The 23,845-nt window shown below is 55.0% G+C and overlaps 1 protein-coding gene across 3 annotated transcripts; it reads left to right on the top strand.

Annotated features, from left to right (window-relative positions):
* The first annotated feature begins 9,633 nt into the window (after positions 1–9,633).
* On the top strand, positions 9,634–23,842 carry EXTL1 (exostosin like glycosyltransferase 1). Of its 3 annotated transcripts, XM_014855008.3 has the most exons (11): positions 9,635–11,290; positions 16,334–16,424; positions 16,725–16,832; positions 17,689–17,808; positions 18,390–18,522; positions 18,723–18,829; positions 19,633–19,722; positions 20,452–20,538; positions 20,938–21,098; positions 22,114–22,285; positions 22,425–23,842. In XM_014855008.3, the coding sequence occupies exons 1-11, from the start codon at positions 10,515–10,517 to the stop codon at positions 22,605–22,607; spliced, it is 2,028 nt and encodes a 675-aa protein (XP_014710494.2). In that variant the 5' UTR covers positions 9,635–10,514; the 3' UTR covers positions 22,608–23,842. The 3 variants fall into 3 exon arrangements, with proteins under 3 accessions (XP_070366752.1, XP_014710494.2, XP_070366751.1); XM_070510651.1 differs by lacking the exons at positions 22,114–22,285; positions 22,425–23,842 and adding an exon at positions 21,308–22,104 and having other exon boundaries at positions 9,634–11,290; XM_070510650.1 differs by lacking the exons at positions 18,390–18,522; positions 18,723–18,829.
* Positions 23,843–23,845: the final 3 nt, after the last annotated feature.

Here is a 23,845-nt window from a genome sequence, read left to right as displayed (position 1 = left end):
GCTGAGTCCAATATACCTACCATTTCTCGATTATCTACTATGTGTCAGACATGTCGTTAGGTTCTTTCAAATTCTTCACTTCTTTTAGTCCTCCTGGGAAGTATGTCTTATTCTTTCTATTTTTCAGATGAGAAAACGGGCTTGGAGAGGTAATAGCAGGTGGCGTTGGTACATGCCTCATTTCCCCAGTCCCTGCTCCGAGCTGCCTTGCCAGCGTGGTGGTTTCCAGCACACTGAGAGCCCCTCCATTCAAGGTCTTGCTTCTTTCTGCTTCCTTGCCTGAGGGCTTTCCCTGGCATCCATGGAGCCGGGAAGGAGGGGGAGGGTGTTACCTAGCCCAAGGGCAACCTTCATGCATCGAGAGACTTGATGCCTCCCCATCCCAAGATAGGATGACTTGAGGTGCATTTCATACTGTCCCTCCGAGGGCCCCAGGGGAACCGACACCAGTTGCTCATGGCTGTAACCGCACATTAATGCTTTCTCCCTTCTGTCTCACTTTCTCCATGCCCTCACCTCTGCTTCTTGAAATCACCTGCCAAGCGGACTACCAGCCCCCGAGCCTCAGAGTCTGCTTTTGGGTGAATGTAAGCTAAGACAGAGCTTAAGTTACTGACCCAAGGCTACCAAATCAAGCGGCAGAACTGGAATTTGCATTCCACAGTCCTAACCACTACATCACAGGACAATGAGCCTGAAGATGGAGCCCAAGCCCTTTGGCTCAGCTCAAGGCCCTTCCCATCCTGACCCCAGCTAATCTTTCCTGCCTCATCTCCAAGCTCCTCATTCTCAGCCATCCCTTGCTTCAGGCACAACAAACTCTTGGGGAATGTAATGTTCTCTAATCCTGCCATGCCCTGTCACCCTCCATTCCTTTGTAACTGCTGTCTCCTCTGCTGAAACATGTGTTGAATCCATTGTGGTCCATTCACTGTCCACCTTCACTCCATCCCTGCCACCCTCCACCTGGTGGACTCCAGCCACCAGTGTCTAGCACTGGTAAGAATCATGTTTGTGCCAAGTACTTGGCATACTCCATCTTGTTCAGTTGGTACAATAACTCTGGGATGTCAGTAGTGCCATTCCTACTTTGCAGGTCAGGAAACCAAGGTTCACAGAGGCCAGGTGACTTGCCCAAGGTCTTAGAGTTAATGACTGGCAAAGCCAGGATGGAAACCCAGATCCACCTGTTCTGCTACCATACCTTGATGCCTGGCTGGAGGGAAAGGGGAGGAATTGAGGTCTCTGAGGCTGCTCTGACGTTCCCAGGCCTGACAGCTGGGGAGATGTCCTCCAAGGCAGTCGCCAGAGCCACAGCTCAGATGAGAGGGGACCATGGAGTCCAGAGAAAGGAGGCCAATCTGAGGGGGCTGTCTGCAAAGGGAGAGGCCAGGCATCCTACCCACTCCCACCTAGAGGGGAAAACTGGTGAGGGCATTACCTTTCCTACTTTCTGGCTCCTTCCATAGTTTCAGGAGTTCAGTTGGCCTTGGCTACGTCCTGCTTCCCAGAATCTCCCATCAAAAATGATTTTTGGAGGCTACACTAGTTCAGGGACACCCAGAGGGTGAGGAAGGCCTGAATTACTGGCCCCTAGCCTGGTTATCATCAAGCTCATCAAATGCCTAGTAAAGGCTTGCCAGCCTGCAGAACATGAGCTGGCCTGGTGGGTACCAGTTTCTCAGCAGGTTTCTCAGAAAATGGGGGTGGGGTGGGGGCGGAACCATTACCAACAATACCGTGTCGGTCCCCGCTTCACATCCTTCTAGGACTGCTTTCAGCCTCCACAACAAAGGGTGCAGTCCTTACCGGAAGCCCAGAAGCCCTCAAGACATGGATCAACTTCCTTCAGCCAGTCAGATTCACTCCTCCTTCTCCTGCAAAGTACCGGCTCGTCCCTAGACATGTACACACTCGGCCACCTCCATCCACTTGTCGGTGCTGTTTTCATTTGCCTGTGCAGCATTTTTCCCATTGGCTTCCTGTCCAGTTTTTCAAACCCAGCAGGGATGTCACTTTCTCTGGGAAATCCTTCCTGGCTGAATCCCCCTGTGCTCTTTGGTGCTTCCCTAACTCTCATTGACATCCCCATGGCAGCATACATGACAATGCAGTGAAGTGACATGTGTGTGCGCATCTGCTTCCCCACACGGCTGTGGGCTCCGTGAGGGCAAGGTTGCCATCTTATTTGTCTCTGTGAGCCTAGCACAGCATCTGGCACAGTGGGTGTTGGTAAAAAGAATGAGTGAATGAGTAAGAGGCACCCAGAGGAGGGATTGCAAACACGAATGCCTTCAGGGTCCAAGCAAGTCAGGTAAATTGGTATAAAATGATAGAGAGCAGGAGGGACAAACGGGACAGTGAGTGACTTGCCTAAAGGAATTCAAATTCATGTAAAGAAAATGGGTGGGTGAAATTCAGCCTCTGTCAAAGGCAATAATAATAACAGTAGCTAATAGTTATTATGAACTTACTCTGCACCAAGAAATAAGGCACAGTGGTTCAGAGTGCAGACTCTGGAAATGGGCTCCTGGGTTTGAGTCCCAGCTTTCCTGCCTGTTAGCTGTGAGACTTTGGTCATGTCACTTAACTTCTCTGAGCCTCAGTTTCCTCATTTGCAAAATGGAAATAATAATAACCTACCTCATAGGGTTGTTGGGAAGATTCCAAGAGTGAATACATGGGAAGTGTATAAAATGGTGCCCAGCGCATGGAAAACACCCAAGAAGAGCTAGCTATTATTATTCTTTGAAGGTGAGTGTTCAGAGAAGTCCTCTCCGAGAAGTTGACATGTGGGCCGGCCCGGTGGTGCAGCGATTAAGTTCACACATTGCGCTTCGGCGGCCCGGGGTTCGCCGGTTCAGATCCCGGGTGTGGACATGGCACCACTTGGCACGCCATGCTGTGGAAAGCATCCCACACATAAAGTAGAGGAAGATGGGCACACATGTTAGCTCAAGGCCAGTCTTCCTCAGCAAAACGAGGAGGATTGGCAGTAGTTAGCTCAGGGCTAATCTTCCTCAAAAAAAAAAAAAGAAGTTGACATGTAAATTGAGCCTGGGATGTCAATAAGGAGCCACCATGCTGAGCTCTGGGAGAAGAAAGTTCTAGGCAGAGGGGACAGCCAGGGGAAAGGTCCTAAGGTGGTGATGGCTTTGCTGGGTCTGAGGAGTAGAAAGAAGGTAATGGGGCTGGATCACTGTGAGCCAGGGAGGGGGCAAGAGATAAGGTCATGGAGGGCAGGCAGAAGCAGACCAAGGAGAGCCTTCTAAACCATGGAAAGAAGCCTGGATTTTATTCTGTGTGATAGAAGCCCCTGGAGGAGTTTGTTTTAAAATATAGGTTTTATTATTATTTAGGTACGGTGAGGCCAGCAGATCAGGAGACGATTGCCATGGAAAAGACAGTTTGTTATACTCACAGATCTAAGAGGAGGGGTCACCCCATGCTACAGGGGGCCACATGGAGAAGCACCAGGGTCAGGAGGGTCCAAGTGAAATGGGACTGAGCCCCCTGCATCTCCTCCCTGGAGCCCACCTCTGGGCCCGCTCCCCCCAGGCCTGATCCCTGCCCCCAGCTCCCGCTCCTCTGCTAGGCATCTCCTCAAAGAGCCAACGGAAAGCTGTGTTTACTCTGCCAAGTGGCATCCCTGGGGAGGGAGGAGAGGAGAAATAAATCTTCCTGCCTGGCTTTGGAAAGCAGGCTGTTAATTACCCAAGGTTTGAGGCAGCCTGCCTACTAGGTAAACATTTGCCAAACTGGCTCCACTGATTAACCCTTTGGCACCCAGGGCTGAGATGGAGGTGTCTGGGTGCAGGCTGCTGTGAGAGGGTTCAGGACTTGGGGGAGGCTGGGCATGGCTTCTGGAGCCTTCAGAGAGGGTCTAAATCAGAGGAAACACTCAGGAGGATGGAACAGAATGACTTCAAGACCAATCATTCTTCGCCTGTCCAGTCCTGCTGTCCCCCAGGCCCCTGTCCCAGGAAGAGAGCCCCCCAAGGTGCAGCCAGGGCAGGAAGCTCAGCCTGCAGTTTCAGGCAGGGATGTTCTGCATGTGAGGGGCTGGCCCAGCGATGCCTGCTTGCTTCGATCCCCTTAGCTTTCTCTGGGTAACAGAAACCCACCGTACAGGGGGCAGAGACCCACCTCCCAGGGGAGGGGAGCCCAGCCCCTGGGACATGTCTAGGTGAGGCTGGTTGGAAGGCAGCCTGGAGCTGACTGTAATTATTCACGTGTGCGCCTACCTGTCCAGCTTACCAAACACTTTCCCAAGTGTTATCTCATTCAACGAACCCACAATAAACCTGTGAAGCAGGAATTAGCCCCCTGTGAGGCAGTGGTCCAAATCCAGGCTTTATTTCTCACTGGCTGTGTCACCTTGGGGCAATCACTTCACCTCTCTGAACCTCACTAACCTCTCCTGTACAATGGGGAGGATAGCCGCCAGCCCTGGCAGTTTTGCTGCAAGGCTTAAATGAAATCATGGATGTGAAGAGCTCAATAGCGCCTGGCACATGGTCAGCACATGTGTCAGCCCCTCCCTCGAATTCCCCACTTAACAGAAGAGGAAAATGAGGCTCAGTGAGCTATCAAATTAGAATCTTCTGAATGTTAAAAAATTATCATACAAATGCATAGTGAGCATGTGTCAAATTTGTATGTCACTCGTTTGTGAGGACATGCTCAGGATGACAAAGCTGGTGGAGAGGACTCACTGATGATCATCAAGGAAGCACAGAGAATGCTGGAAGAAGATTGCTGGTTAGATCCCAAACTGCAGATGCCCTACAGTGCGTGACCTATAACCTTTGGGGTGATCTCTATGGGTCAAAAATCAATTGTATCACTATCGGACAAAAATCTTTTGTATTTTATCTGTTTTCTACAAATTAGCACCTTAGTTCTCAGACATAAAATGTCTAGGCTTGAACACATGGGGAGTCACATGACCCTTGGCTTGTTAGTTGATGCTCAGTGGACCGATGAAGGTCACACAGTTTCCTCATTGCCTCACTTCCAAGTTTTAGGTACTTTTCCATAACAAAGTCAAGTGTTGATTGGATGGCAAAGGGAAGGACTGACCTGCCAACTTGTGTCAGAATTACTTCTGAGTAAGAATTCCAGATCTTTAAAAAGCCTAGTCTGGAAAGCCTAGTCTGCTATCATGTTAGGCTGATGGTGAGAAACTGAAGGCCCAGAAAAAAGGGTCTGACTTGTCCAAGGTCACACGGCAGTGCCTGGGGGAGGAACAGAGGCCAGAGCTGCTCTCCCCAACTCCTGTCCCCAGATCCCCTGGGCTGCTCCCCTGGCCCTCCCCCAGGTGGGGTCCGGGTGTGGGTTATCCACTATGAGCAAGAACTGCTCTTCATCCTGGTGGGGCCGAGGGGTAGCTGGAGCTGGAGCTGGAGCTGGATTCATGTCGTGGGGTCCCACAGGCCTTTACCAGGGTTTGGGGTTATCTGAACAACAAGCAAGTGAGAGCTGAGACCCCAGAGGCTCACACAGCCTCCAGCCCCCTGCCCTTGTTAATTCTGCAGTGAGACACCCAGACAGCTCAGAGCTGGGAAACAAACAGCAGCAGACAAGAAGCAGCAGATGGGTTTCCACGGTGATCGTCTCCTGGAGCTCCGAGTGTCTTCCTTCTTCCTGAAGATGGAGATGCAGCAGGAAAAACATGGATACAGGAGGGAAACACCAAGTCCCGGTCCTGATCTACCCCAGATAGACCGCTTGGTGCCCCTTGAGCAAGTCATCTCACCTCCCCCTGGGCCTGAGGAGGGACAGAGTCTGCCTTTTGTTAGGTGCCTGCTAATGTGCCAGGAACGGTGTGCTCAATGCCATACATTCATTATCTCATTCAATCTTCTTCCCAACAAGCCTTTAAGGAAAGAGCTATTATCAGCATTTTACAGATGAGGAAACAGGAGCACAGAGAGGTGAGGTAACTTGCACAGGAACACACAGCTTTTTAAGAGCACCTGAGCTATGCTCTTAACCACAGCACTATATAGTGCTCCAGGCCCCTTCTTCTTGGAAGACTAGATATAGTCCTTCTGGAGATTTCAGGCCCGACCCAGAGAAGGAAGGGCGGGAAGGAGGCAGAATCAGGGTGCAGAGAAGAAACACTTCAGACCAAACACAGTGATGTTAGCCCCATTTTCTGTTTGGGCACCTTGGCCAATACGATACCCTGCATCTCAGGCAGGAAGCAACCACATGCTCAGGTAGCCCCCAGGCATCACCCGCCCCCCGTCACCACCAGGCAGCCCCCAGGCCACATGACCCCACCACAGCTACAAAACAAACACTGCAGTGCTCAGAGCTCCAGGATGCTACCCAGAACACCTCCTCATCCTCAAACCCACATAAAGGCCTGTGTCATCCCTGCCCTGCAAAAACCCATCTTCTGGCTCCTCCCAGAAGCCTCCCCAGGCTGAAGCAGAGCCTGGGCCTTCCCCTCCTCCCCCTCATTGCTGTCCTCTCCTTCCTGCCCTGTCCCACCCCCCTCTCCCCAAAGCATTGGCTTCCATCCCACTGATCAGAGCCCAGGCATAGGACAGGAACTCCTCGGAGCCCTTGGCAGAATGCAGAGATGTATTTTTAGGATGAGCCCAGCTCAGTCCTGCCTGCCAGGATGCCCTGCCTCCTCTTCCTCCATCCAAACCCCAAGGCAACTGTGTGACTGGCAGTCCAGACAAGCCCAGGCCCCGGCCAGCCTGAGACCCTCCCCTGCAGGGATGAGGGTAGGGGAGGGCTCGTGTGTATATGCAAGTGTGGGCATGGGCGGGAGCCAGCCAGGGCACCCGGGGTGGAGTGGGGGAGATGGAGCAGGATCAGGTGTTCCCCGTAAGCCCCTTGCCTGATGGCCTTGGCCACCTAGCCCTCCCAACTTTGTCCATCCATCCATTCATGCACTCATTTGACAAGCATTTGTTGGACATTTATGATACTAGTGCTGGGGACAGGAATGATGAGTGAGCCACGATTCCTAGCCTCAGCACTGGATTCCTGGCCTTCTTCTCCAAGTCAGTTCCCCACTCAGTCTTCCCTATCTCGGATGATGGCAACTCCATCCCGCCTGTGGCTGAGGCCCAGCCTCACATCAATCTGTCAGCATGTCTGTCTCTTTGCCCTGGCTCCAGCGTCCAACTACTTCTCACCCCCACCACCTTGGTCCAAGACATCATCATGGCTTACCTGACCCCAGAGGGCTCCCGGCTTCTGTCTTGGACCATATGGCAGCCTGTCCCCTGCAGTCCGAGGGTGCTGTGAAAACAAGGTCAGATCAGGCCTGACGTGTAGCAGGCAGGCTCCCCCCAGAACCTGTGCCCTGGCTGCTCCTCCATTCCTCCTCCCGGAATGGACTTCCCCTAGAAATACACCCCACTCACTCCCTGACCTCAGATGTCAGCTTTCAGTGCAGCCTGCCCTGATCCTTGCATTCCACATTGCAGCCCCTCCCTGTCTCCGTAGCGTTTATCGCCACATAACATATGAGATCTTTTATTCGTTTGGTTTCTTTATTGCTGGCTTCCCTTCCCTGGAATGTCAGCTCCGTGAAGACAAGATTTTGTCTGCTTGTCCACTGCCCTTGGAACCTGCCCGGCCCCCAGTAAGGGCTCATTAAATGGATGTGGAATGAGAAAATGAATGACTTGTGGGGTGACAGACGTGTAACAAAAGATGTCCCTGCTTCCACTCCTGCCATTTCCTGTCTGTTCCCACACAGGCAGGACATGGATTTTCTAAAAAACACATTGTTGTCCTTCAGGTCTTTGGGTGGGTGCCACTGCTTCAGACACCTTCCCTGGCCCCCTGGGTTAGGTGGTCCCCCTTCCCTTGTTCTGTTGTTGCCTGATTAATGGTCTCCTTCCGGGACAGTGAACTCGGTGAGGTGGGGCCGTGTCTGTCTCAGTCAGGAGGTAGAGTGGTGCAGTGGTTAAAGGAATGGACTGCCCGGGTCCAAATCCTGGCTGAGGTATGGGAATTTAGGCAAGTTACTTAAGCTCCCTGGGCCTCCATTTCCCCATCTGTAAAATGGGGATAATAATAATATCTCCCTCAAAGCCCCCACAGGAGAGGAGTAAACGAGCGAAAACACTAGCACTTAGAGCCGCGTGTGGCACACAGCAAGTGTAATACGAATGTCAGCTATTATTGCTCTTTGGTGTTTACCCCCAGGGCCTGGCACAAAACCAGGCCCACGTTTAGTCCTCTGTAAGTATCTGTTGGATGAATGAATGAGCACAGGGATAGAGGGATGGAGAAATGGCATGAGACCCTAGAGGAGGGCCCTCACCAGCCTGAGGGGAGTCAGGGAAACCTCCTGTAGGGAGAGAGGCTTCGGTTGATTCCTGGAGGATGAGGAGGGTTAGCAGAGGAAAGCGAAAGGCATGTGCGTGTGCGGAGGCCTCCCTTCCCGGGAGGGAAGCTGAGGTGTGCAGGGAGAGACTGACCCTGAAGTGTGAAGAGGCCAGATTTCCCCTTTGTTGGCCATTTTGAGGACATTCTTGGATGTGTGAACTGCGCCCCACCCCCTGACTGACTGCCCACCGAGGGTATAACATTCCCATGGTGGCTCCCTTGTCAGATCAGTGGCCCCCTGAGATCAGGGGAAGGCCAGCAAAGAAAGGAGCTTACCACTTGTTGCCAGACCCCCTGGGATGGGCCTGGATTTAACCTGGCAACCATCTCCTGCTGGATATCATTATCCCCATTCTAGCGACGAGGGGACAGAGGCCCAACATCATCCCGCCAGTAAGGCGTAGAAGGAGCATCCACTCCAGGTCTGCCTGGCTCCCTGCAGCCTCCCACATCAGACTGGGGCTCCTGGCAGCCAGGATCTGCGTCTTCCCCATCACTTCAGCGCTTCCTCAAGGGGCAACATCACCCATTCCCAGCTCCCCTCACCGAGCACAGACCAAGGCACTGAGCAGGGAAAACCCTCAATGTTCGTGGGCTAATGGAGAGTCAAGTTCACCCTCAGGAAGAGCTTCCCATACTGGCTGGAACAAGCATCAAGATCTTCCCCGGAGAGCTGCAGGCGATGGCAGACCTGTGCACCTAAGTGAAAGGTGCCAGGCGGGCCTGAAAAGGCTGGGAGCTGGATGAGATTGGGGGTGGGGATGCTGAAGGAGGAGGGACCAATCCTGGGAATAGTTAGGAGCAATTTACCCAATACCACTCACCCCGCCCCCTCCCAGCCGCTAAACCTCTCTTAGCTCATCTGTTGATCTGCAGACTCCCCACACTCAGACCCAGCTGGGGTGAGCAGTGGGAAGCTCTGCGGGTGAGGGTCAGGAGCTCAGGGCTCGAATCCCCATCCTGCCACTTCTTAGCTGGGTCACCTCAGGAAGATATCACCCCCTCTCTGAGCTTCACTTTTCTCGTCTTTAGAAAATGACAGTGATAAACCTCGGCCTTGGAAGGTCGATGTGAGAATTCAGAGACAGAGGCTGTGAGAGCTCAAGGCAAACGGTAAGGTGTGGGCCCTGCTGGTTATTATTATTAGCAGTCGAGGAAACTGGTTTGGAAGGGGTTAAGTGGAGACCCTGCCTCCCAGCCAGGAGCGAATCAGGGATGGCGGGGAGGAGCCAGGCCGCCGCTAGGAAAGAAATCTAGATTGGTCAGAGGCTGCTCCGAGGGACCGAGGGACCAGGAGGAGAAACCGGCAGGGCTTAGGGGCCGTGGGGCAGGAGTTTGGTGCGGGCTCCCTGGCCTCTGCACCATGATAGCTCCAATCAGACAGTGCAGGACCAGCTGCTAGTGGGGGAGGGGGAGAGACAGAGCTGTCTGAGCCGGGGGCAGCGACAGAGTGGGAGAGGACCAAGACCCACAGCCCTCCCAGTCCTCAAGGCAGGGGGCACTGGCTGCACCCAGGCCTTGACCTCAGCTGACCCTGAGAGCCCACATGGGGCACAGGGTCTAATTTTAGCTCTAGCCGCAGGGCCCACAGTCCAGGAGTGCCTGCCAGTGGACACACAGGCGGCCAGGGCTGTTCAGGGGCTGCTTAGGCAGGAGGAGGACTGGGGAGACCATCCCCGCTTCTGTCCAGCCCTGCACTCTGGCCAAGCTGCCTCCTGTGGGAGCCCTGACGGGTCCCCCATGGCCTGGCAGACAGCCCTCCTCTCCCTTGAGGCGGAGGTCACGGGGTGCAGCCAGGAGGGCAGAAGGACACGGCCTTGCAGTCCAGACAGGGGTTGCAACAGCCTGAGCAATACCCAGGAGCACAGGGCGCTGCTGGGAGAGCAAAGGCTGGCTTGGTTGTCCAAAGGCCGGGGAAGCAGAGTCCTGACAGCAGGAAGGCAAAGCTAGAGGGCTGGGTCCTACTTGGCCTCCTTGTGCCTGGCCGGTGACTCGCTGTTGACCCTACGCAGACAGCCTGCCCTCGGTGAGCCTCAGTCTTCCCAGCTGTACAATGAGGGCGCTGAACTAGAAGGTTATTCAGGTTCCAGCCACCCACCCTCAGGCCCCTGAGCCTCCTGCTTCCCCCAGCCCCGGCTGCCGGTGGCCACATGCAGTCATGGAGAAGAAAGGCCCTCTTGCTGGCACTGTCGGCCTCTTGGCTCCTCGTCCTCCTGGGAGCCTTCCCCCTTCTCCGCCTGGCAGTGCCCACCAGACCTCGGGCAGGGGCCTCCCAAGGCTGGCCACGCTGGCTGGATGCAGAGCTCCTGCAGAGTTTCTCCCAGCCTGGGGAGCTCCTAGAAGATGCCCCTGAACTTCCTCAAGGCCCCCGTAGCGGCAGCTGTGACTGGGGAGCTTGCTTTGACGCCTCGAAGTGCAGGGGTGGTGGCCTCAAGGTATTTGTGTACTCGGCAGCTGGACCGGTCTCTGAGACTCATCGCAGGATCCTGGCTTCCATTGAGGGGTCCCGCTACCACACATCCAACGCTGCCGAGGCCTGCCTCCTCCTCCTCCCCCTCACCCGGGACTCCTCAGCTGGAGAGTGCAGCCCGGTGCCCCCGCAATGGAATGGGGGCAGGAACCATCTGGTCCTCAGTCTCCACCCAGCCCCCTGCCCCCGGACCTTCCAGCTGGGACAGGCAATAGTGGCCGAGGCCAGCCCAACAGTGGACACCTTCCGGCATGGCTTTGACGTGGCCCTCCCGCTTCTTCCCGAAGCCCACGCATTACGAGGTGGGGCACCTGGCCAGCTGCGGCAGCACAGCCCCCACCCCAGGGTGGCCCTGCTAGCCCTGGCAGAGGAGAGGGGCGGGTGGCACACGGCAGACACCAACTTCTCTGCCTGCCCCTGGGATGGGCGCTGTGAGCAGGACCACGGACCCGAGCAGTAAGTGGACCTTTCCCCTTGGGGTCTGGATGAGAGGGGTCTGTGATGGGAGCGAGCCCAGAGGCCAGGGTGGGGGCAGGATTGGGATGGGAGAACCAGCTAGTCCTGGCAAATTTAGGCCTCAGCCGCAGCAGGAGAGAGTCAGGCTAGACAGCAGAGAACACTACCGCCGAGACAGTGATTTGCTGCAAGGGGTGTCCTAGGCAGGTTGTGGAGTTCTCCCCTGGGGATCCTTAAAAACACAAAACATGACTCACCCTACTTACTCTTTTTCTCTTATTCCAATGCCTCCTTCCCTAGTACTTTCTTTAACATACACTTCTACAGTCCTTACTCTGTGCTGAGCACTTTCATAAATAACGATTATAATAAAATATACTTATTGCTATCATTTAAATGTTTGTGTACCAGATACTGAAGCTCAGAGAGGTTAAGGAACTTGTCTGAGGCCTCCCAGCCAGAAAGAGCACAGCCAGTATTTTAATGGAATTTCCTGTCTCTGTAGCCTTCAGCGTTAGAATTCTAAGTTTTAAGCAAGAGTTTGTGATCAACCCCGTCAAATGCCTCAGAGCCATGGAGATTAGTAACTGGTCACAGATGGAAGGTGCTCCTATGTCTAATTTGGGGGATTAACTTCTTAAGGAAACAGCCTTTGGTTACAGTAAATATGAATTAGGTCAGACCTACAGAAGAACTTCCTGCCAGTAAGAGTGCATGAATACATATAACAGGCATGGGGGCCTATGGGGCATGGAGAGCTCGTTCAGAAATTTCTCTCTGCCTGGGCTAGTTGGGGTGACACACCGCAGATGATAATGCAGTTAACCTCTAAGTACTCTAACCCCTATGCAGCCCCAGGAGGCCCACATTGTCCAAAGGCTGACTGGCCAGGCAAGAATGAAAGCCTGCTCAGGTTGTCCAGGGCCCCTGCGGCAGAGAATTCCCTCCCTATCTCCCAAGGCAGACCTGAGGCGGAACCTGTCATTCTAGAATCCTTCCCTGCTCCCTCCCTCTGCCAGGACAACACGGGCTATTCTGAGCTCCTCTTCCCTCCCAGGAATTCTTCAGGTGGCCAAGCTCTGTTTTTGCCTTGCTTGGGGCCTCTGGGGCTTCTCTCAGCCAAAGGGCTCTTGTGGGAATGGAATCCCTCTGCCTCCTGAAGGCACATGGCCTCCAGGGAGTCTCGAAGCCGGGGGCGAGGACAGAATTGCCCCAGTCTGCCCTCACGGCCCTTCTGCTAGGACCCACGCCTAGTGGGCATCCTCAGCAGTAACCAGAAAAGTCGGGGATCCCCCCAGACCCCGCAAGCTCGGAGCTCAGACAGAGCTCACCTTTAGTGACAAGGCTCTCTGCTTCCATTGCCCTGCCTCACTTTTCTGAGCAGGCACTTAGCTATGAAAGTTAGGGAGCTGTACACAGTAGGCAGGTGCTCACTAAATGTTTACTGATTGATCCAAAATTGGCCAAAACTGGTCAAGGTTTTCTAATCAGCGTGGGCCACACTCTGAGTAGCATTTTTGATAAGTCTGTTTCCAAGGTGTGAGGCCTAGCAGCCTCTAATTGTCCTCCGAACTTCAAGAAGTTCTGTTTTTGGCCTCAGCCCGCCTGCAGGTGACAGGACTCGTCATCATCTCTGGGGTAGCATGCGCCTCGGTTTCCCTGAAGTACCAGACTGCGGCCCGGCCAAGCCAGCCACACAGTAGAGGGACAGGGTGAGAGAGGGAGGCCCACAGCCACAGGGCCAGCCCCCTGAAGGTGGCCTGAATAAACAAGTGCTGGCCAGAGAAATAGGCGACTCACAGTCACTGGCCAGGCTGGCGGGAGGGGGGAGGGGAGAGCTTGCCCTGGGCCAGGTGCTGTGCCAGCCCCCTTACAGAAGTCATGGTCAATCCTCTGAAACACCCTTCAAGGGAGGCATTATTATCCCCATTGCAGGGAACAGGAAACTGAGGCTCAGACCAGGGGAGTGCCTTTGGTGCCAAGCTCCTTGATGCACCACGGCCTCCCTCATGTTTCTCATCTGGCCCTTGGCAGCAACGGGGTTGAGATTAAACGCTGCACTTCTGGCTCCAAAGCCCATGTTTTTCCACCTTCGTTGAACAGTCTCCTGCTGCTTTGGAATGAGCCTCCACCCATTTAAATTGTTATTTATTTATTTTTATGAATAGGGAATTCATTCACATGGTACAAAATTCCAATGGTACAAAAGCGTATACAGTAAAAACTCCCTCCCTCCCTCCCCTGTCTCCGGCCACCCAGTTTTCCTTCCTGGAGCTGAACACCGTTTCTAGTTTCTCGAGCGTCTTTTCTGAGGTACTCTGTGTGTGTACAAACAACATGTATGTATGCTCCCCCGTTTTTTGTTTTTTTTTTTTTGAGGAAGATTAGCCCTGAGCTAACTGCTGCCAATCCTCCTCTTTTTGCTGAGGAAGACTGGCCCTGAGCTGAGATCCGTGCCCATCTTCCTCCACTTTATATGTGGGACGCCTACCACAGCATGGCGTGCCAAGCGGTGCCATGTCCGCACCCGGGATCCGAACCAGCGAACTCTGGGCCCCCGAGAAGAGGAACGTGCGCACTTAACCGCTGCACCACCGGGCCAGCCCTGTATTTTTTTAACATAGATTCAATGCATGTTTTAAAGGTCCCTGGCCCATCTCCATGGGGCCCCGGAGGCACAGCACCCAGGACCAGTGATACTTTTAGGGGCCCATGAAAATATTTTCATTTCTTTGAAAATCAGAAGGAAAAAAATGAACTCTTAAGTAGAAGAAAATGATTTAATATATAAAACTAATATGTTCATTTTTATACCTACACAGTCATCAAATATCATTTTTATAATTTTTTTATGGCAGGGGCCTACAGAGGCCAAAGTGCCTAGGGCACACAGAAGTCACAGTGTGGCCCTGCCTACGGCTAGGCCCTGGTAGAGCCCTGGGGCCATGAGTGGAGCCACATTAACTCCAGCCTTGGGCACTGAGGCTCCCTGGCAAAACACCTTATGCAATCATAGACTAAGACTTCATTGGCAGTTACCACGATGTCCCCTCTAAAGGAACACACATACACGCTTATCCAGCCTCTGCTTAGTTACCTCTACTGATGGGGAACTCACCACTTCCCAAGGTCACCCACTGGCTACTCTCAGTCAGCTCCATTACCAGAATTTGTGCTGAAACTAATCTTGCAGACATTTGGTCCATTGGTCCTGGGTCTATCCTCTATTGCACACTGAGCATTCATTAAGCACCCATTAAGTGCCCATTCTCTGCCAGGTGCTCTGCTAGGCCCTGGGGATATGGAGAGGAGGGAGGCACAGCCCCTGCCCGCAAGTAGCTTGGTCTTGTAGGAGAGACAGACAAGGCACTAGTTATGACCCACATTGTTAAGCAGAGAGAGGCTGTGCGAGCTGCCTGCCTGGCTCTCCTACTTCAGAAGTGTGTAACCTCTTTAGGCCTCAGTTTCCTCATCTGTAAAATGGGATACTAACAGCACATACCTCCCACCTCACAGGGTTGAGAATGAAGTGAGTTAGCGCATGTAAAGTACTCAGAACGGGGCCTAGAAGAAAGCGCATGCTCAGTAGAGGTTAGCTTGGCCCATTACTACTACATGTGCACAGGTGCTGTGGGAGCAGAGAGGAGGGGGCCTTCTCTGGAGAGGTCAAGGAGGGTTTCCCAGAGGAGAGGATGTTTGAGCTCAGACATTAAGACTGAGTAGGAGGAATTCCTCGGGCTGCAAGGCAGGGAGGGGTGCTCCCGGCTGAGGGAGAAAGAGATGCAAAGACACAGAGCGGGGAGCAGTGGAGGTTAATGAGGACTCAGGGGTGCAGTTTATTCAGCAGGCTCTTTGTCTCTGGGTTCTCTGAAGCCTTCAACTTAGGGGTTTTCAGTCCCTTAGGGCTTTACTGGGGAAGGGGAGAGGGCTGTAGCTTGCTGGTGCTGTGGCTTTTAATTAGGTGGAAGGTGTCCTGTTGTTTAACTTGCGGCTTCTTCCAGGAGATACCTCTGGACACCTGAGCATTGGAGAAAGAAGGCAGGGGTCCTCTGGGAGACCCCTAAGCAGCAGCTCTGGGGTGGTTCAAATAACCCAGTTCTGCCCCAACCCCTTCTGAGACCCTGAGCCAGTACTTGGGTCTTTCTGAGACTCGGTCTCCCCATCTGCTCAATGGGGGTTGGTCCAGAGGCTGACTAAGTACACCCAAGACTGCTTCTTGAAGGTTCAGGCTCAGAACCAGATAGGCTGTAGCTGAGGAAGATCCTGGGACCCCCTAGGTCCTTTTCATCTGTCCCACTCAGAGCAAGCCGGTGGGCCCGGAGTCCTGCCCCCACCCCCACCTCCCAGTAGCTAGGTCATGGGCACTGCTTCCCCTAGTGGGCAGTCCTACCCCTGTGACTCCTGTCCCTCCCTCCACAGGCACACACAGCCTGAATGTGGCCCTGGGGTTGGGGGAAGGAGGTGGGAGGAACAGAGGAGGCCTGTCCTCTGGGCAAGGGGGCCTCTGGGCAGCAGCTTCCTGTGTGGTTCCAGGCTAGGGGCCCAGCCCACCTCATGACAGAGGAGCCTTTCACAGGCCTGGGCTCTCAGGATGGGAGGAGGGCAGGGCATGGAGGCCACGCAGGTGAGGGCTGCCAGAGAGTCTGCATGTGGCAGAGCAGTGGGAAGGCAAACATGTGCACGGCCAAGTCTAAGTCGAATCCAGCCTTGGAAACGGCAGGTCCCGCCACCTTCCATTTTGCAAATGAGGAAAGTCCAGAGAAGGGAGGTGTCTAGGCCCACCAAGGGCAGAGGCAGAGCTGGAACCTAGGCTCCTGCCTCCTGGCCCAACCATGGGTGAGGCTTGTGTTTGTGTTAGTGTGTCAGTGAGTGGTGTGCGTGTGCATGAGTGTTTGTCAACATATGAGCACACGGTGGTGGGTTTGCACATTGTGAATTGGGGAGTGTTGGTGTGGGGGCTGGGGGCCATCAAGGAGCCAGATAGGGTGAGGGGCAGCTGTCTCAGGCCTCATATGTGTGGGACCTCCTCCTGTGCCTCCTTAGGACCCACCCTGGGGCAACGCTACCCAATGCCACCTTCTGCCTCATCCCTGGCCACCGTCCTGATGCCTCGCACTTCCTCCAAGCCCTGCAGGTACAACCCTAACTTGGGCACCCCCTGCCCCTGTCCCCCGACACTCCTGAGCTGGCAGGGTACTCTGGGCCCAGGCCAATGGGCAGGGGTGGTGAGCTGCCCACTCCTTTACTGTGGGACTCAGGTGTGCCTGCAGCCACATTCACTGCACCTTCTGCAGAACAACCTCCCCCCAAACCCCACTTTTCTCTCCTCTTTGCCCCCTGACCCCAACAGCAGCAGCTGCTGACTTGGAACTGGGAGGGGGGTGAGTGTGTGCAGGGTGGGACTGGGCTCCCGAGTGACACCCCTGCCCCCCAGGCTGGCTGCATCCCTGTGCTTCTCAGCCCTCGCTGGGAGCTGCCCTTCTCCGAGGTCATCGATTGGACCAAAGCGGCCATTGTCACTGACAAGAGGCTCCCACTTCAGGTAGCTCAGGGCCCTGCCTACGGGGTGGGGACTGGACCTGTGACATGGGAAGACCCGGGGATCCCCGCCCCCAGGCTGCCTTCAGTCCTCATTCCTATCCCCCATCTATGTATACTGATGATTTTGCCCCCAGCCCCAAGCCTTTGGGGCTCCCATAGGATCAGATGGAGGCAGAGACTCCTGGGGGTTCTGAGAGCAAGTCCTGAGCCTCTTCCAGTCTCAGTTTCGCCTTCTGTACAATGGGATAAGTTAGACCAGAGGATCTCCATAGACCCAGCCATACTCATGCATGACTACTTAAATACCCAATTTAAGGGAAGGCCACAAAAGTCCAAAGTCTGAGCACCTCCTTGGAGCTTCGGATGAGAAAGCAAAATGCATGGTGACTTTTCCATCTGATGAAACTCATTTGCCCAGCTCTGAAAAACGTGTGTGAGCCCTGAACCCCCAGAAGTGAGAGTGGTGTGGGGAGTTCGTAACAATAGCTACTGAGCCTCTCCACTGCGCTGCGCAGTTAATATGTATCATCTAATTTAATTCTCACAACCACCCTCTGAGGCAGGTGCTATTACTATCCTCACTTTACACATGAGGAAACAGACCCAAAGAGGTTAAGTATCTCGTCCACAGTCACACAGTTACTAAGTGGCATTTAAACCCAGCTCTGTGTGACCCTTGAACTCTGGATTGCTAAATTACCTGGGACTTAGCCAAGGGTGGCTGCTCCTAACCCACTTGGAGAACTGTGGGGAGAGGGCTTCTTGTTCCTAGACCTCCAACCTACGTTGCCCCAACCCGGGGTCAGTCAGGGCCTGACAAGGCCCCACGCCTTCTCCTTTCTCCCTCTCTGCCCCAGGTCCTAGCTGCCCTCCAGCAGATGCCTCTCACACGGGTCCTCGCCCTGCGTCAGCAGACCCAGTTTCTATGGGATGCCTACTTCTCCTCAGTCGAGAAGGTCATCCATACCACTCTGGAGGTGAGGGGGACTCCCCTGACGGGAGCCCTGGTGCTCGGCTCCTGCCTCATCCCCATCCCCTCTCCACACACCTCCTCTGCCCCGGTGTTTGGGCCTCCCCCTTGAAGATGCCTCTAGGGTAAATCTGAGACTTGGCTCTGATCTCTTGGACAAGTTCCTTCTCCAATCTTGGCCTCGGTTTCCCCAGCTGTAGAGGACAGCTGTGGCAAATAGATTTCAAAGCATGTCCCAATTCCAGTTGACGGGCACTGGCTGCCTGGGGTGCTGGGTGGGAGGGATTCTGGGTCCAGAAGAAACATCAGGACCTGTTAGTGGTGTTGCCATGAGTGAGGAAGGAAAGGGAGGCAGCAGGTCACCACCATCTGCCACCTCTGGATATCATCATTGACTGCCCCCTACTCTGGACTTCTGCATCTGAATCCTTCTGTCCCCAGTGATCTGGTGATGCAGCTGCTGCCTCCACCCCCCACCCCCTGAGCCTGAAGGGGAAGGGGTGGGGCTATACCAGGTCCTCACTTCCTCAGAGCCTGCCTATGGCCACACTGGCCACTCCCTCTGCACAGCCCTCTCTCATTTCACAGATTATTCAGGACCGGATCTTTGGAGCATCTGCTCACCCCTCGCTACTGTGGAACAGCCCCCCAGGGGCACTCCTGGCCCTGTCCACTTTTTCCACAAGCCCCTCGGATTTCCCCTTCTACCATGTACAACAGGGTATGCCCTGGGGATGGGACAACTTGAAGTCCCCACATCAACTCTCCCCAAGTCTGACCCAGCCTTAACCATAGAGCCCAGCCCAGCCCCTCCCCAAATCCCCAATGTCTCTCCTGGCTTCCCGAGTCCCCAACTCAGGTCAGAACCTCCAGAGGGTTCTGTCCCCTCCCATCCTAATAGCCTGTGTCTCATTTTCCTAGGCTCTCGCCCTGTGGGCAGGTTCAGCGCCCTGATCTGGGTGGGGGCCCCAGGCAAGCCCCCCCTGAAGCTCATCCAGGCGGTGGCAGGCTCCCAGCACTGTGCCCAGGTCTGCCCCCTTGACAGCTGGTGTCCCGAGATCCAAGGTGGGGACAAAGGACAAGGCAGGACCCTCAAAAAGACATCTAGACCTTGATAACCACGCATTTTTGGGGAAGGCACGGGAAAGATTTTCAAGTGCCATTGCTACCTTCCTCTTTAAGCTCCAAAGTTCTTGTTCCTTTCCTCACCCCCACCCCTCCCTCCCTCTTGGGGAGGCTGAAGAAGTAAACACACATACATTCACTCATTTATTCATCCAGCATTCATTTTCTGAGCCCCAGGCCCTGGGCTCGATGCTGAGGATGCAGAGAAAAAGCAGGAAGATTCCACCCCAGATTCAGATTCAGGTAGTATTTCCTGGCATGCAGACTGTCAAATCTCACTTCCAGAGAAGCCAGACAGACTCTTGAGAGTAAGAGCATCAGTTAGCTCAGCCAGGGCACAGATGGAGCAGCTCCAAAGATGGACATTGGAGCTGGGTTGGGACGGATAAAGGAGCAGGAAGAGAATGAGAACCTTTGAGAGAAGATGGGGATGGGGCATGGGGTCAGGGCCCAGGCTAGGGGCTACCACAACCGGCTCTCTTTGTTCTAAAGCCACAGGTAGCTACCTTCGTGTCACAGGAATTCCTGCCTTCCAGAAGCCCAGAGGCAAGCAGGGTAGCATTGAAAGGACCTCGACTCCAACTACACTCTCCTCCCAAACTCACACATACACCTGCTCCCCCATATTCCTTCCACCTTGAGAAAGATCACTCCTGGGACCCCCCCTTCCGCCCCAGACTTCAGGAACACTCCCCTTTCCTCCTAGATCTTGGTTCTCTGGAGCAGCGAGAAGCCACCACCACCCAGGTGGCCAGAGACAGCAGTGCCCTTGACAGTCAGTGAGGGGCACAGGAAGGTGAGGGATGAGGAGGGGCATGGAGGGGAGTGTCGGCCCCTGAATGCTGGGAACTGGGAAGGGCACACGGGGCGCTTTATGTGAACCGGAGCCAAAGCTGGACTTCAAGTTGGGCCTGAAGAAATCAGACAGTGGGTTTTGGCTGCAGGCCTAATAGAGGTGCTTCTCTTTCATCTCTGGCCTTTGTGAATTGTGCTTCCAGAGAACTGGGGTTTTCTGTGATGTGGGAAGGCAGAGGGAGTAGGTTGGATGTCTCGGATGAGGGACAGAGGTAAAACCTGGGATCTAGAGGAAATATAGACAGATGGCAGCAAACTGGGCCAGAGTGGGGTGGCTTCTGAGAACCTGGGATGGTGTGAGCCACCTGCTGGCTGTGTGGATCTAGGCAAGTCCCTTCATCTCCTGGACCCATTGCTTTCAAATGAAGGATGTCTGACAGCCCCTGCCAGGGTTGAGGTGAGCATCTTATGTGACAACAGAGGACTCTGAGGTGTCAAAACTGGAAGGGCCTTTAGACACCAAACACCCCGTTCCAAAGGAGCAACTGAAGTCCCAAGAGGTCAGATGAGTTCCTCAGGTCCGAGTTCTGGGCAGCCTCGCTGTTTTCTCTACCCTTCCCTCTACACCATGGCTGCAGGGTCTCCTGCTTAGCAGATACTCAGATATTCACTGTAGGAGCCTGGGGAGGGTTCCCACGGCTGAGCTGCCTTCACCTCCCTCCCACTGCAGGTCAGCGACCGCTTCTTCCCGTACAATGCCATCAGCACCGATGCCATCCTCAGCCTCGATGCCCACAGCAGTCTCTCCACAAGTGAGGTGAGGTCTGGGCCCGGGAGCAGCTCAGTGTGGATGCGGACAGAGCTGAGGGCCCTGGCAGCCCCTTAAATTCCCAGAGCTGGGAGGACCAGAGATCAAGAGGTCCAGCCTCCTGCTTTTGAAACCATCCCAGAAAGCCAATCAGCCTCCTCCTTAGAAATCTAATAGAAGCTTTCTACAGACTCTTCTGAAGACATTATTTTCAGCTTCCAGCAGAAAAAGCATTGTTTCTAGCTCCCCATTGGGAAAGGTCCCCTAAGCACCCCCTGGAAACTTTCATGTTCCCATCTCTTCTTCCCCGAGTCCCCCTCAGCCAGGCTGGCCTTATCTCCCTATCTCTGGATATTCCTGGCTGGTTGTGAAGTCCTTCCTCACGCCTCCACTTAAATATCTCCCCAGGTGGACTTTGCTTTTGTAGTGTGGCAGAGCTTCCCGGAGCGGATGGTGGGCTTTCTGACGTGGAGCCACTTCTGGGATGAGGCCTTGGGCGGCTGGGGCTACACTGCTGAGAGGGCCAACGAATTCTCCATGGTTCTCACCTCGGCTGCCTTCTACCATAGGTACAGATGGGCCCTGGGGTCAGAGGGCCAGAGACCCCTTCTTTGGACCAGGAGCAGGGTGGCATAGGAGTGAACATAGCAATCAGCCTAGAGCACAGAGGTCCAGCTTCAAGGACCAGATGTGCCACCTCCCAGTTGTGTGATGGACAGGCCTCCTCACCTCTCTTGAGGTTCAGTTTCCTCATCTGTAAAATGTATTCACCTCACAGGGCTGGTGTGATAATCAAATGAAAAAACCAAAAGAAGTCCTTGGCACACAGATGGTCAACAAATGGTAGCTGGTGTTATTTTAAGTAGAGCCATGCAGAGGGTATGGACAGTGTTTGGGTTTGGTGGTGGTGGCGGGGTGACAAGAGAATGGAACTGATGCTTTACAAATGTGTGTGTGATGGGCTGGGGACTGTCCCAAGGCTTCCAGAAACTGCCTGAAGCGCCCCAGTTTGGGGACAGGGACTGAATTCTGGAGAGCCTGTTTAGAGGGGTTCCTTAAACATGTTTAAACCAAATATGTGTAACCTGGAACCTCTTGTAGATCTACCCAGGAGCTCTGCGGGAAATTCTCAGTAGAGTGAAGAATGCCCCTAATGTCTGCAGGCTGGGCCCAGGCTGTTCTGTAGGGGGCTGTGTGAAGCGAGGCTCACCTGGAGCAGCATCAGCCTGGCGAATCCACAGCCTTCCTGAAGCTGGTCTTTGGGCTGCCATGTTGGATGGCCTTGGAACCAGCTGATCCCTCCCTCAGTCTGGCTCTGTCTGAGTTCAGACCTCAGAGCCCAGGAGTGGGGGCCCCAAGGAGCTGTCAGGGAGTACACCATTGGCTGCAGACAAGCCACACGGCACAGAACAGTGGAGGGTAGTTCGAACTCGGAGTGGGAGCTCTCTGAGGGGGCCAGGGCTCAGAGAGGGGAGCAGGGCTTTCACAAGAGGCTTAGGGATTGGGTTGAAAGGGAGAGTGAGGAGAACGGAGCTGGGAGGCGAACTCGGCTGCAGCCTCTCCCTGTCCTCCCCCTTTGCCCAGGTACTACCACACCCTTTTCACCCACTCCCTGCCCGAGGCTCTGAGGGCCCTGGCAGATGAAGCACCCACCTGTGTGGACGTCCTGATGAACTTCCTAGTAGCGGCAGTCACCAAGCTGCCCCCTATCAAGGTCCCCTATAGGAAGCAGCACCAGGAGGCCAGACCTCCACTGGTGAGGATCCAGGCGGTCGGCACTGGCTGGGGAGGGGAGGGAGGATTCCCTCTCACTGTCTAATCCAAATCCTTCGTGCTGCTGGGGGAGGGAGGGCGTCGGCAGGACAGAACCAACGCCTTTCTCCTCCCGCTCTTAGGCGCCTGAGGGCCGGGGGCCCAGGCCGGAGCCGCAGCCCCCAGTCCGCAACTGCATCAATCAGATGGCGGCAGGGTTCGGCCACATGCCCCTGGTGTCCTCCCGCCTCCGTCTGGACCCAGTGCTCTTCAAGGACTCGGTGTCCGTACTACGCAAGAAGTATCGCAGCCTGGAGAAGCCCTAGGAGGGAGCAGCGGAGACCCCAGCCCTACTCCCGGGGGCGCCCCATCTGCCTGGGGGGAGCGGAGAGGGGAGGCTCAGCATCCTCCCTTAGGACTGGCCAATCAAGGCGGCCAGTCAGCCAATGCGGCAGATCCCGATTGGCTAACCACAGCCCTAGCGCCCCGAGGGGGCGGGCCCTCGCCCCACCCTCCGGTCCCGCAGCTGGGTGCAGTTCCCCTGTGCGCGGCGCCCGCTCTGCGGCTGTGCGGTGCCGGCGCTGACCCCTTGCCCGCAATGCCTTTCTCGGCTTCTCTGCCGAGCTGACTTCTACTTGTCTTTCAGATCTTCGCCTCCTCCAGGAACTTGCCTGACCCCCATCCCCGCCCCGGTTGGGTTTGGTCTCCTCCTCTGCGCTTTCACAGCCCGGTGTTTCCCGCAGTCCTGACACTGTTCATGCTGCCTTGCAAGGTACACCGCCAGGCCCCAGGACTGGCCTGGGAGCCCGGGGAGGGCAGGGTCGTGTCTTCTCATCTCTGGCCTGGCAGGTGCGCCACAAATAATTTGACGAACAGATAGAAGAGACATCGACGGCGTGGTTGGCTCTGGGCCGATGGTGGCGAGAGTGTGGACAGGGTGTGTAGAGTGAGAGGCGAGACTCCGTCCCCCACCCCCTGGGGTTCCTAGTCCGGCGGGAAGGCAGCTACCCTCAGACGCCTGGGTTGCCAAGCGCAATCTTTGCGCCCCAGAGATGGAGTAAAGAGATACCGAGAAGCCAGTTTGGGGGCTTCCTTCCCCACCGGGCGGAACAGGATAGCGAGGTGAAAAAGGGGATGGGAATACAGGTGGTCAGCCCCTGCCCGGTCTGGGACCCTTGGCTCAGGCTGGGCCGTCGCCTGCATTACCGGCCTGGGCCACTAGAGGTCAGCGTCGCACCGTGCTGTCTCCTCCAGGAAAGGGGCCGAAGTTCTCAACACCCTTCGGGTCGGAGAGCGGCCCGGGACGTGGAGGGTGGGCGGTGTGCAGCCCGAGGTCTGAAAACTGCGGGGAGGGATCTGAAAGAATAGCCCCATGCCTTTGGTCCACAGACTTAGGCCTAAGAAAGGGCCATTTTTAGGTGGGCTGGGTGGGAGCAGGGGCTGTCCCCAGCGCCCTGGTGGTGAGAGTGAAGTGGGGGAGGGGACACTGGGTTCCCCGGGTTCATCCGCCTGGAACTGGAATTATCGCTTCCGAAATAAAACGCGTGTCCTTGCCCCCTCACGC

This window comes from Equus asinus, chromosome 5 (assembly GCF_041296235.1).
Source record: "Equus asinus isolate D_3611 breed Donkey chromosome 5, EquAss-T2T_v2, whole genome shotgun sequence".
Taxonomy (NCBI): domain Eukaryota; kingdom Metazoa; phylum Chordata; class Mammalia; order Perissodactyla; family Equidae; genus Equus; species Equus asinus.
This window is presented reverse-complemented; position numbering and strand designations above follow the sequence as displayed.

Bases quoted from the DNA above. Each gene is read 5' to 3' on its own strand.
- EXTL1 (XM_014855008.3), top strand. From the start codon at position 10,515: ATGCAGTCATGGAGAAGAAAGGCCCTCTTGCTGGCACTGTCGGCCTCT. The intron at 17,809-18,389 runs GTGAGGGGGACT...CTCATTTCACAG, and splicing joins TCATCCATACCACTCTGGAG to ATTATTCAGGACCGGATCTT. The intron at 19,723-20,451 runs GTGAGGGATGAG...CTCCCACTGCAG, and splicing joins TCAGTGAGGGGCACAGGAAG to GTCAGCGACCGCTTCTTCCC.